The sequence below is a fragment of the Bidens hawaiensis genome, unplaced genomic scaffold (assembly GCF_021521415.1).
Source record: "Bidens hawaiensis isolate Kalapana, Puna unplaced genomic scaffold, B.hawaiensis_p1.1 tig00063491_1, whole genome shotgun sequence".
NCBI lineage: Eukaryota > Viridiplantae > Streptophyta > Magnoliopsida > Asterales > Asteraceae > Bidens > Bidens hawaiensis.
Window position 1 is genome coordinate 28,447 of NW_027501353.1, and position 12,962 is coordinate 41,408.

General features: G+C 35.7%; 1 protein-coding gene across 1 annotated transcript; it reads right to left on the minus strand.

The window, feature by feature from the left end:
* Window positions 1-11,772: 11,772 nt before the first annotated feature.
* LOC143603972 (uncharacterized) lies at window positions 11,773-12,356 on the minus strand. The gene is made up of 2 exons (XM_077080594.1): window positions 12,038-12,356; window positions 11,773-11,984 (listed from the first exon to the last, which is right to left on the minus strand). The coding sequence occupies exons 1-2, from the start codon at window positions 12,354-12,356 to the stop codon at window positions 11,773-11,775; spliced, it is 531 nt and encodes a 176-aa protein (XP_076936709.1).
* Window positions 12,357-12,962: the final 606 nt, after the last annotated feature.

Sequence of the window (12,962 nt, forward strand, 5' to 3'; positions counted from 1 at the left end):
CTTCATTTGTCATCGTGTTGGCTAGCTCAATGATTTCCTCAATAGTCTGAGGTCTAGCCGACTTTACCAAATTGTGTATTTCACTTACTAATCCCCAAATATAATGAGAAATTAGTACTAATTTTGGCGAAGCCAAAGCCGGTACCATTCTTGCATATTCGTAATTTTGTCGTATACTCATGACAATTCAGATCTTCCATCTTGTGGTTTAAGAACATAGTATAAGTCTTTTCTCTTTCATGGGGAGGACAACATTTCTTTTCTATTACTTCTTTGAATTTTCTCCTGACCACAGTATAAACTATGTCACTTCCCTTTGCTTGAAGGACCGTGTTCTACCATTCGAGTGCTTCAATGGTAAAGAGGTTAGAAGCATACAGTATTTTATCTTCTTCAGCACATTTACTCATTCTTATAACAACTTTTGTCTTTTCTAACCAGTGCAGTGCTGAAATAGCTCCTTCATTTCTAGAAAATCCGGTTGGCTTTACAGGCCAATAAATCCTTGTAAGTACAACCGTTAATTTTTGACTTTTTGGGTAATGGATTTGTATTACTATTTCCTTCACACGTTGTTACTAGCCTCATTGTTAGACTTTCTTTTTTTACTCTCGGTATTGATCCTAATTTCAGTTGCTGGTTTCTTAATAGCATCAACAATTAAAGGGAATGCTTCAGCGATTCTCCGAGCTATCATATTTGCAAGAGCATTCATATTCAAAGGATTTTCTTGATTGAATTTTCATGGTTTTGCTCATTTTATGGTTGTACTCGTTTTCATGATTGTGCTCATTTTCATGATTGTTTTGGTTCAAAGGTACTTCATTCGACATCTGAATTGCAAACAAGAAGGGAAATATTAATATTGTAATTAAATATATAAGTAAGCAAGATATTAATAACACATAGGCACATACATAATATGTTAAAATCATCGATCATTGCGGCATTTAATATTTTTATATATATTCATCATATTTTACATCTAGTATATATTTTCTAAATATTCTATATATTCATACACATACACTTTCTTTTTTTTACAAAAACAAGAAATTACGATAATGAATAAATTAATATTATATATATGTTAGCAGTCTTCATATATAGGGCTCTCGCTCATAATATGTCCAAGTTATATTCTCCCAAATATTCCTCAGCATGTTGTCGGTGTCTATCAATTCCTCCCCATAGAGGCCTAGCTTTGCCATATTTCTGTCTCATGTTGGGGTAGTTAGACGTCTTATCTTGAAATGGTTCATATGGATTTGTCATCATTGTGTAGATCTGCCAGTCATTAGTCCACCATTCCTTTAGCTGAGCTTGGCTAATGAGTTCATTGGGGGGGGGGGGGGGGGTATTATGTTTTCTTAGTTTAGAGTGGGTAAGGTCGGGTTGATTGAGGTTCCTGCATTAATATCATCAACTATGGGTTGAAAAATCTCACATTGATTTAGGCATATACTTAGCGTGTCCCCAAATGGTATCTATGCAGTTTCCTATAGCTGATATGTTTGGGATTCTGTTTGTGGTGGTTGTGGTGCTTTGACTACCCTTCATTTTCTCTCTTTCCTCTTCTCACTCCTCTCTACTAGTTTTTATATTTTCTTCTCCTTTTTGGTTTTGGTTGCTCTAGAGGTTGTGCTTGCCTTGGAATACCATAAATTATGGGTATCCTGTATGTTGTTCACTAGGGTTCCTACTTCCATAGCAGCAATGTTAATGGATATGTTTTGGAAGGCTTCAACGAGCTCACTCATGTTGTTAATCAAAAACAATAAAACAACGAACTCCAAAAGATAATTAATATTCATTTATTTATATTCACGTGTGGTTAGAATTTTATTCTTATGGTTAATACACAGGTTAATACACTTATTTCCTCACTCATAATTTTAAGATTATGTATTAATAAAATACCTATATTATTTAAATCAATGACTTTGATACCACTTAAGCTGTCACTGCCTCGACCATATACCCCGAGAGGGGATCCGCTAACATCGAGTGGTGCTATCGGTGTTTATTAAAATAATTTGCAGTGGAATATTTCATCAGGAACGCAGTTCGAAAAAATGATTAGAGATTTAAAAACACCATGATTTTTATTTCATAAACTGGGAATAAAATCCATTTTTATACAAACGTAAAGTTTATAGGGATAAACCCTAATTTACAAAACACATTTCTTTATTCTGGTGACAAGCCACTTATTTAAGCTGAAGTCCCGCAAGCATCATTCATTTGTCTCTTACAAGTCATCTTAAACATGTTTAAAAATATTTGATCAATAGGAAATTTGGTGAGTACATTCATTTGTAAATGACATATTTTACAGTTACAACAATAAGATGTTTTTACACATGCCTACTTACAAATGACTGAAATGTACTTATCGCTCGACCGTATCTGTGACTGTGGTCATATTACTCATTGGCTAACACTCGTCCAATAAGTAATGTAATTAAACCCTTTAAAATTATTTGAAAACATTTGGACTATTTTTCATGAGTTTTATAAGTTTAAAAATCGTCATGACAGTATTGGAAAACTAATTCTCTCACACAAATGTGAGTTGTATAAAAACTCGAATGTCTCACCTTGAAAGTTTAAAACAAAGAGCGTTTCCTGGTATTAAGCATCAAAGGTTGAACACAATGTAGTATATATATATATATTAGTATAAATCCAATAATGATAACTATAATCACAGGATTAGAAACTTTACAAGATGACACAATGTATTACCTTGTTCAGAAAGAGCTTTTGAATTCGTGTATAAAAGCTTCTTTTAGATCGGAGAGGGTATTGTTACGATTACTCGGGTATTATACGAATACTCTAATATAAGAAAATGTGAGAGAAACATGAGGTCTGGATTTCCACCCTAAATTTAGCTAAAATTGGGTTCCTTCACGTAGCGGAAGCAACACAAACACACACACCGTGTAGCGCGAAGAAATTATAGGGTTGTCTAGTCAGCCCTAGCTATGCCACGTGGAAGGCAACATGTCACTTTTGGATAACTATCACGCCGCGTAGCGCGAATGGTTAATTAAACGATATTTGCATAGCGCGAAGGACACAAGTTTTTCTATACAACTTATAAGGCTTTGCGTATCGCGGAAAGGGTTGAGCTTACGTATTTGCGTGGTGCGAAGGAGCTAATTTTCAAAAACTCTAAGGCGGTTCGCGTTGATGCTAAGTGCAAAGAGCACTATCAAAGCGCCACATTGCGCCAACGTACTTAGCCTGAGCCCGTTTCTTTGCGCGTCGGGTGGTTTGTACCCTCAACTAGGACTACTAGGTTTGTCTTGTCATACAAGAATATTATCATATGAACTCTCTTTCTCATGAAGAGCTTAGAAGTTTTGGAATCTAGCGATGTAGGACAAAAACTCACTTTCTTATTTATACCAAGTTGGAAACATTCCAATTTCATTCCTCCCCCAATGTGGGATGAAAACTCACTTATAATTTAATTTTTCACTTTCCCTTTGATTATTTTATGGTTTGTTATAGGTTCCGTGGGATAAATTCGTTTCTCAGGTAGCAAAGGGTGGGTTTGGTTTGGGATCTCTTTTGGTTACAAATTTAGCTATGGTCGCAAAAAAGTGGTGGAGGTTTAAAGTGAAGAAAATTGGGATTTGGGGGAAAGTGGTATGGTAGATCCAACACATGGTGAGATCATGGAACTTTATCCTAATTAGAATGTCAATTGCGGGTCCGTGGAAGAGCATAGGTAATGCTTCGGTCTCATTAAACTCATTGTGAAATAAATTATGGTCGAACATGAAGTGGGTAATTGTTAACGAGTTGCATTCAATTTTCTGGGTTGACAACTAGATTAGGGAGACTTCACTCAAATATTGGTTCCCTCTCCCGTTCTAACTTGAGCGTAGAAAAGAATGTAAAGTGGTTGAAAGATTGGTCATGTATAAAGGGGAATTATGTGGGGTTTGGGGCTGGTCTAGGCAATTAGCGTTGGGGAATTATGATGGTTGTAATAGCCTAATAAAGAACCAACAGTTTTTTTATTATCCTAACACAATGAGATCGATTTTTTAGGCAGTCCACGTATCCAATGAAATTAATGGCGTCCAAACCACACCACAAAATCTATCGTTTGAATCAACAAAAGTTCAGGAGTCAAAAAACTCTAGGTCATTGTAGCTGCAATATTTTACCACGCCACATCAATGAAGACAACAAATTATAATGAAAATCATACATGAAATAACTCACTTTTGAAGCCTGTTTCATTTTCACAACCAAAGTTCTAATAAATTCACATTAAATTTCACTAATACATTCATATCAGGTTAACAACTCTAATTAACTCAATTCCACACACTTCTACAGTATTATGTGTGCATATTTATGTACATATATTAACCCCATCACGATATACATATCAAAAAAACAATCTTACCACAGCAGTGGCGTCACGTAACACTGGAGGGATGGCCTGTTCTCCTGCATCAACAAAAGCATGTGAATGATTACAATCAGTTTGTTCAAATTAAACATATAGAATATAATAAGGTTAACAAAGTGGATACGTAATGAAGAAAGAAGAGTAGATAAACGCACCGATTGGATTACCGGCAACATACCTGGATAACTGTTCTGCAACACACACTTGAAAATTTAGGTAAAGAACGAAGAACTAAACCATGCAGGTAACAAATATAGCCTAACAAACTAAGGCAAGACAAAGGCGATACCTGAAACTCTGAAAGTCCCTTAAAACAAACCCTAATCAAAAAAAAAGTGTCATCTTACATAGAGGAGGAAAGTGAATCGAAGCCGAAGAAGGGTGATTTCGTCTACTCTTCACGACAGGCTAACAAACCCTAGCTTACTTTGACAACCAACACCTCCCTACAACAGTTTAGTGTCACCACCACACCAACGATACCTAGGGTTCCGAATCGACTCCCAAAAATGATAGGCCATGATCGCAACAAACAATAGATGAAGGGAGCCAATTGAATCGTCATAAAGCATCTTGGGAGAAAGAAGAAACCATGACGGTGTTGTGAGAATAGTCGAATACTGATCTCAAAACCAGGTAAGGGGAGGTTAGTGGACTTGTAGATCCAATGAAAAGACTGTACAAATGATAAAGCTTAAAGAACAAACTGAAGCTACGCGAAACTCTCGTAAATGTAGTTATACAAATATAGTTAAGAAACAATTTTGTTTTTGACAGAATTACATGTATTGTCCTATATGTTTGTACCAGATTTCACTCATTATCCTTTATCTTCAAAATTGATTTGTTTTATCCTTTACGTTTAAAAATCCAACAACGTTTGTCCTTTAGTCATAACCAAGTTAATTTTTCTTGTTAACTCATATCATGTGTCTTGCACATGAGGGAAAATTAGTCATTTTGCCCATTCATTTAGAAAAACATTTTAAAATTAACTATAATATCTCTCTCTCACCCACCCCACATCACCACCCACTGGAAACCACCACCCTCGCCAGCCAACCTCCCTCCCCCGCCTGAGTCCATTGTTAAATCGTAAGGACTTTGTTTGGAGTGGTCAGAGTATACCATTAAATCCAAAGTCCACCACTAAATCCGGCCACGTTTTCGGCGATTAAAGTTGTAGCGACACCAAATCGTTAGTGTTTATGCTTTTTGAGGTTGATCTTAATATGTAGGTAGATCTAATTGGAATCTAGAAAGATAAATTTGGCATTTATGGATTAAATATGAAATTGGGGTTTTTGATTTTGGTACCGTTACCGCCATTTGGAGATTGAATACAGATGATTTTGGCGTCGCCGTTCAAACAAAACATCATCCCCTCATAGTAGATGGTGGTAATTAATTGGTGATGTTTTTTAGGTGGTACTCCACGTATTTCAGCAAGACCGATGGTGCTCAACGTTTTTCCGAAGAGACCGTTGGAAGCGTCCTTCTTGGTTGGTGGTGGCAGCGATGGATAGTGAAGACAGAGACTACGACAGTTGGAGATGGTGACGTTGGGATTGGCTAAATTATATGTATATAAACTATATATGTATGTATGTTAATTAAACCTGTTTTTAAAAGTAAAAGGTATTTTTGTTTTAATCTTTTAAATAAATTTATCTTAATTATTAAAATACATTTTTAAATAGAAACGTAAAAGGAGTAATTTGCATTTATGTACAAGGCACATGACCTGACTTCACGAGAAAAACTAACTGGGTTAAGGCTAAAGGACAAACGTTGCTAGATTTTTAAATGTAAATGATAAAACAAATCAATTTTAAAGATGAAGGACAATGAATGAAATCTGATACAAACATAAATGACAATATCTGGAATTTTTTCTGGTCCCTGATTTCGGCTGGATCTTACATAATCATGTCATAACTCACACAGATTGATGTGTTGACAAGGGAGTTAATGACGGGTTGCTATATTTAGAAAGATCACCGTTTGTTAAAGGGGGAATCAATAGCAAACATACGGTTGCTAAATAAGTATTCAATGATAACCAACACAAACAAGATTCACTCAAAAGATTTCCATTTATATAACATTCATCATACAAATAGGATAATCGATTTAGGGTTTCTTGAAGGAGGGTTTTTCTGTACAAAGACAGCCGTCACTCACAATTTTCTATCTTAATAAATGTGTCTGTCTGCCCTTGTCCGTATCCCGTAGGCGGCATGCCCTAAAACATTCTATTTATAGGCCTGCCACCCTAGGACAGCTGTCATTCCTTCTAGAAACCCCAAACGTACATACATATTCAAATTACATAATAAGAAAATATTCTAAGTGTAAAACAAGTCTTCCGGGTAGGCTTTGCATCAAACTTCACATTCCGAGTACGCTGTGTACTTTGCCATTCTTCAGGACTTAGTAACATAGAAGTGTGCCCGTGATCAGTTTCCGGGTAGACTTTACTTGAAGAGTATTTTACCAAGTAAAATACTCACCGGGTAGACTTCATTCTTCTTGACTTTGCCAGACTTTGCCCGACAAACCCTTACGAGCAACCTTGTTCTTCAATGGTCCATTTCAACTCTTTGCTATAAAATAACTTATTAGCAAAGTGTACTCTGGAGTACTGTTCCTTGCTTGAGTTGAACCTTGCCCGATGTTACTTAGAGATATTCCATTTACATCAAGCTTGTTAGGACCACTATTATTAATGAGTACCTTGCCCGGTCTTCCAATTACTTGGCTTCATGGACTTGGTTAGCCAAAATCTTACTCGGGAGAGAACCTTACATGGCTATGAAGAACATACTTGCTTGATAAACTGAACCTTGCCCGGATCTACATAAACTAGTGAACCTTGCCCGGCAATGCACTAATTTGCAAACCCTGCTCGGATATCCACTAAAGAAGACTACTTGAAGATAACCTTGCCTGATAGACAAAATATCGTACCCGGCTAAGTAAAAGCATGCTCGGATGTCTAAGGTATGCCCGGATCCATACTTAGTGAATTCTGAAGAGGTTGAGAAGATTCCAATCTTCCATGTACTTCATTTTTGTCAAATATTTGACTCAACAATCTCCCCCTTAGGTCAATTGTTTGACTCAACAATTTTGTCTTTTTTTTAAATGACGACTTTCTTGTAATTAGGCTACCGCACTCTTCAAATTTGGAGAGCCCCGGTGCCCCACTCTGGCCAGACTGTGTTGTCTTAACCGGACTCACGCTGGCTTCAGAGTTTGGCTTGGGCGTTCCTCCGAGAAACAATACCACCGACTACCACTTGACAATCGTTGTGCCATCACAAGAATAGAACTCTTTGCATTCTTTATCTTCAGCATTCTTTTATTATTTTTTTTTTCTGTTTTCTGCCAATTAATCTTGCAATGACTCAATGATTTATTTCAATGTAAAATAATCAATGATAGCAACATTTTTTTCATTTTGTGAGTGAAAGAAAATACACAAAACCTTAACAAAAAAATACACAACACCTTAACCCTCTAGTCTCTACTAAACAAATAAAGTTGCATAAACTTAGTTAAATAATAAAATAGGAAAAGAAAGTGAGAAAATAAAGCAATAGCTACCTTAGGCAACACCAAGTTGTATAAACTTAGTTAAATAATAAAATAGGAAAAGAAAGTGAAGAAATAAAACAATCTACCTTAGGTAACACCCCCACTTCGTATGTGTATGGATGACATGCTAATTCGAATTATATATCCTTATCAAAATGCAATCACAAAATAAGTAGTTTTATTTATTTGATTGTTTTACAGCCCTCAAAGGTGCTTGAAAAAGTATGGAGCATCTAATTTCTTGAATTTCTCGTAGACTTCGTCTGTCAATGTTAAGGTGATGTACATTTTACCATAATAAGCAAGTGAGTTTTAAAGTTTACGCTTAAGTTGACTGTTGACCCAAAATGTTTTAGCTAGCTCCTTTGTCCCATAAAAGGCTATTTGACTATTTGTTGTGGGCGGAGCTGGCAAAGCTTTATACGGCGCCGAGTCTTTAAGGCCAAGGCGTTAAGAGGCGCCACCAGTTAACCAGGTAACGGACTTTTAACAAGAAAATGATTGGGCAACCCAAATAACCAATCAAACTTTTTTGTGTTTTGTTTTTTTTTCTTTTATTTAATGTCTAATGTGTTAGTTAGTTAAAACTCCGCTGGGTACGACGTTACACTTCAACTAAGTAGTAAATCCTTCACCGCAACAACCAGTTCATATAGATAAGCTTGTCCCAAAATGAGTTACAAGTGGCAAATTTTAGAGGGAAAATCTTCTGTTTCCTATTTAAAAACAAATAAACTTCGTTTGAAGTTAATAGTGTAAACTACAAAGACATAAAACGAAGGGCATTTGGTCTAGTGGTATGATTCTCGCTTCGGGTGCGAGAGGTCCCGAGTTCGATTCTCTTTATGCCCCTCCTATTTTAGTTTTTACTAGTAGGGTACCCGCGCGATGCAGTTGCGGCAAATTGTAAAGCTGTAGTCGTTTGTCTTGGTTCATAAGTCAACTCATGAGATATTATATAATAGTATTTTAGTTAGTTAGTTAGTTTTGTTATTCGTATGATATTTTACAAAACTTTATTATATAGTTAATTTGACTGTTATTATAGTTTCTAGTTAGTAACATCAATACGGTATATATCTTTTTCACAAGCGTTAAACATGTGAAATTGATAACAAAATTAACATTATTAAAATTATTGTCTACATTAGTAAACTATTATGACAGTACAATAAACTAAAACAAGAATAATAAATTTTAGTCATACTTCTCACATATCCTAATGATCTCATCTTGATTTTCCAGCCACCATTCATCATTGGCGAACATGTTATCAAAAGATTCACAAGGAGGTTGTTCAAGTTTCGTTGATACATTTGGTGTAGGTTCAGTTTCTTTTGTGTTGGCCTCTTGCATTGCTACATCTCCTATAGCAGGTTTTGATACTGAAAAACTAAGTTTTAGTCTCTTGTATATGTTTTATCAAAGTAATAATGTTATATGTATTCAATATACATACCTGACAAAGCTTCAAACTGTTGTTGCGTTTTGTCCATTACAGTTTCCTAATTTATGTAATACAAATATAATTAACTTAGTATGATGGAAAAACATTAAGAAAAAAACTGGTAAAATCAAACATCATGACAATTTATTCATGATTATAACGATGTTTTCACTCCAAGCTTACATCAAATTAGTTGTTTAAGTTTCATATATCCACTACGTAGTTGATAATTACCTTAATATCGAGACAAGAAAACGTAGTAGGTAAGATCTCCACGTTTGTGAATTGTGTGATGTTGGTGAATTGTGTTAATGAATGGTAAGTGGAATTGAGCTATATAAAAGAGCATTAGCATGGACATATGCATGATTTTTTACCTTATTTTCTCCATCAAATTATTATGCATTTTGAAAAAGTCATATATTGTGTTTGATAACAACTTTTTATTTGTTTTTTTAGGAATTAACATCTTACAAATTTACAAATGTAAAAATTATAAGTTTATTAAATTAGTTGGTTACAATGGAAAGATATATGTAAAAAAATCTTATTATATAAGCACGTAAGTTTCTTTTCGAACTCTGAAAAAAAAGTAAAACACTTTCACATTTAGTATATACTACTTAGAAGGATTCTGATGTACATGGTTTCTTTGAATTTTTAAATAACCAATTGGCATGGATACAATCATTTGATTATTGAGGGATAAGAAAAATAGGAACAAAACTGATTCAAATAAATTAAAAATACAACCGAAGGCACAAAACGTATATATAGGAATATGCTGGAACGTGCAGATCATACATCACGTAGAACTTCCCGATAGACAACATTTGATGTGTATACTCCGTCTCGTCCGAAATCTTTGGCGGGATGTACTAACACTTTTGTATTTTCCCATGATATCCCTCTAGACAATGCCACATAAAGTTGCCCATGTGAAAATATAGGATCCGGTAGATAAACACCAACGTTAGGAATTGTTTGACCTTGTGCTTTATTATTGGTCATGGAAAAGCAAAGTCGAACGGGAAATTGCTTTCTTTTCAGGTCGAACGGGAACATATCATCTTCAGAAAGACTCCGGGGGATTCTTATCAAAAATATTCTTTCTCCGCTATGTTGCCCAACAACTATTTCGGCGTCAACAGAGTTACAGTGAAAACCTTTGCATATCAATCTTGTACCATTACATAAACCACGTGATGGATCAATATTCCGTATCAATATCATCGGACATCCAATTTTCAATCGAAGTTTATGAGGAGGCAAACCACAAACATTTAGTGAGTTTAGGAACTCAGTCAGTTAAAAGTTGTTTTATCGTCCTCAACTTCGTCAAAACTGTAATAAACCATTTCCTCACCTTGAAAATTGTCGATCATTTGATCGTTAATCTCATCAACACTCTCATTTCTTGTCGATAATATTGCTCTTAATGCTATATAATTCGAAGTACATACACTGTTTTCAATTGATGGAAATATTGCGTTGAATAACTCCTTTATAGAATTTTCTTTGCTAGTAAAAGGAATTGTCCTGTCATCAGGAATGCCGATAAGATTTTCATCGATCGATTCTTCAGTTCCATCGCCGACTCTTAAAAGAAAATCAGAAAACCATGAATCATTTAATGCTCTCATATTTATGGTCAACATTCGAAAAATTGAGTCTACAGTCTGTGCTCGAGTGTCGTGTTTAATAAATGGCAATACCTGTTTGAAATCACCTCCCATAACCATTATCTTTCCAAAAAATGGGAGTCTAACACCAATGATGTCTTACAATGGCGATCGACTGCCTCTGTCGCCTGTCGTTTTGCCTCTGTCGCATGTCGTTTTGCCATCTTGAACCTGGAGTAAGCTGTTGGCATATTATTAGCTGTGGCACCTGATGAAGCTGTTGCATGAGCAATAAGACCACGTGAACGAACTTGAGCAAGCAACGCTTTGTACACAAATGTTTTACCCGTTCCACATGGACCATCTATAAAGAACAAACCCCGACGATCATTGTCCACATGCATCATGATCTCATCATACACAATTTTTTGCTCGTGATTAAATGAATCTCTAGCAGATAAGTGTCCAAGTTCCACAACTATCCTGTACTCCTCGTGTACCTCACGATGCAATGCATATTGCATGTTAACATCATGTGTAATTTTTGGAAGATCAAACTCTTTTATATTCTTACCCATAGATTGTAGATAACCCCTAATCTCGGTAACAACCATATCTTGAACTCGATGGATATTTTGACAATGTAGCCTGTAATCTTCAGACATTTAGTCAAAGTGATCATTCCGTAACTTGCGAACATCTCCAGGTTTACAAAAAACCAATATTGTTGCGAATAATCCTCTAAGAGACTTTGGAAACTGAAATAGAGAGGCTTCTGTGAGACATCGCGATAAACTATCATCGTTCTCTATTAAGCCTATCTCAAGAGCCGCTCTTCGAAATGCCGAGTAAGTTACACCATTAAGTGTGCGAAGATCTTCAAAAGAAGTAGGATCTTTGATATTTGACAAAAGTAGGCGTAAGTAGTACCTTTCTCCTTTAGCTGGATTAGCCGAAACAATACGACCTCTTGTGGCCTTTGTTTACTACGATTCCAACAACGTGAGCCTCCATTCCATGTGAAATGCTTTGGAAAATCTTTATACAAATACTGCCTAGCCATTTCATCCACTCTGTTTGTCTCAAAAAATGCAGTCAACATGGTTTTCTTATCTCTTTCCCTATCAACAATTTGAGACATAATATCATCTTCTCTAAACCTGGCCACCTGCTGATTAGGAAGATGAAGTTGCAACGTCAATACAGCAGGAGAGATTTGAGAAAGAGGGAAAGAAAAAATACGCCACATATCCTCCGGGGGTGATACATAGCGTGCATCTTGAAATCTCTTTATCTCATTAATAATAACCCCTTGCTTGTCCGGATCTATTTGAATGACCTATTGGTCATGTCCTTTGTAAACATATTTGAATACATACTTCACGGATTTTATACTTGAGCAAACCTCAACATTCATGTGGCAGTTGAACATCATCAAAAGCACTGGGTTTTACCGAACAACCCACCTATTATCGAGATCACTTCCTCGTACGTCCACCATTATTCCGTTGTCACTTCTTTGATATAATGGATATGAATCTTCTCCTTGTGTTGTTAGATCATTAAATTGTCTAGTAATGAAAACGACATGATTGATCAGGATCTACCTACATACAAGGGCTTTTTGGTCGTAAGTTTCCGCAAGGACCATGCATCATGTGCTTGACAACAAGCTCGTGCAATTTAAGGTGCCTTCGCGCATCAGGAATTTCAGCACACACAACCTTATCATAATGGTCTGGATTACTTATTTTTGTTAGTGCACGGTTTTGCGTCTTGAGTCTTTCTATTTATCGTTAACATACTTGTCGTTTTGTTTAATGTAATAAACAATTATTTATCTAGTTAGTTCATT

Excerpts from the sequence above, each read along its gene's own strand:
- LOC143603972 (XM_077080594.1), bottom strand. The coding sequence starts at position 12,356 with ATGTGGCGTATTTTTTCTTTCCCTCTTTCTCAAATCTCTCCTGCTGTA. Across the intron at positions 11,985-12,037 it reads AATCCAGCTAAAGGAGAAAG|ATCTTCGCACACTTAATGGT; the intron begins GTACTACTTACG and ends CTTCTTTTGAAG.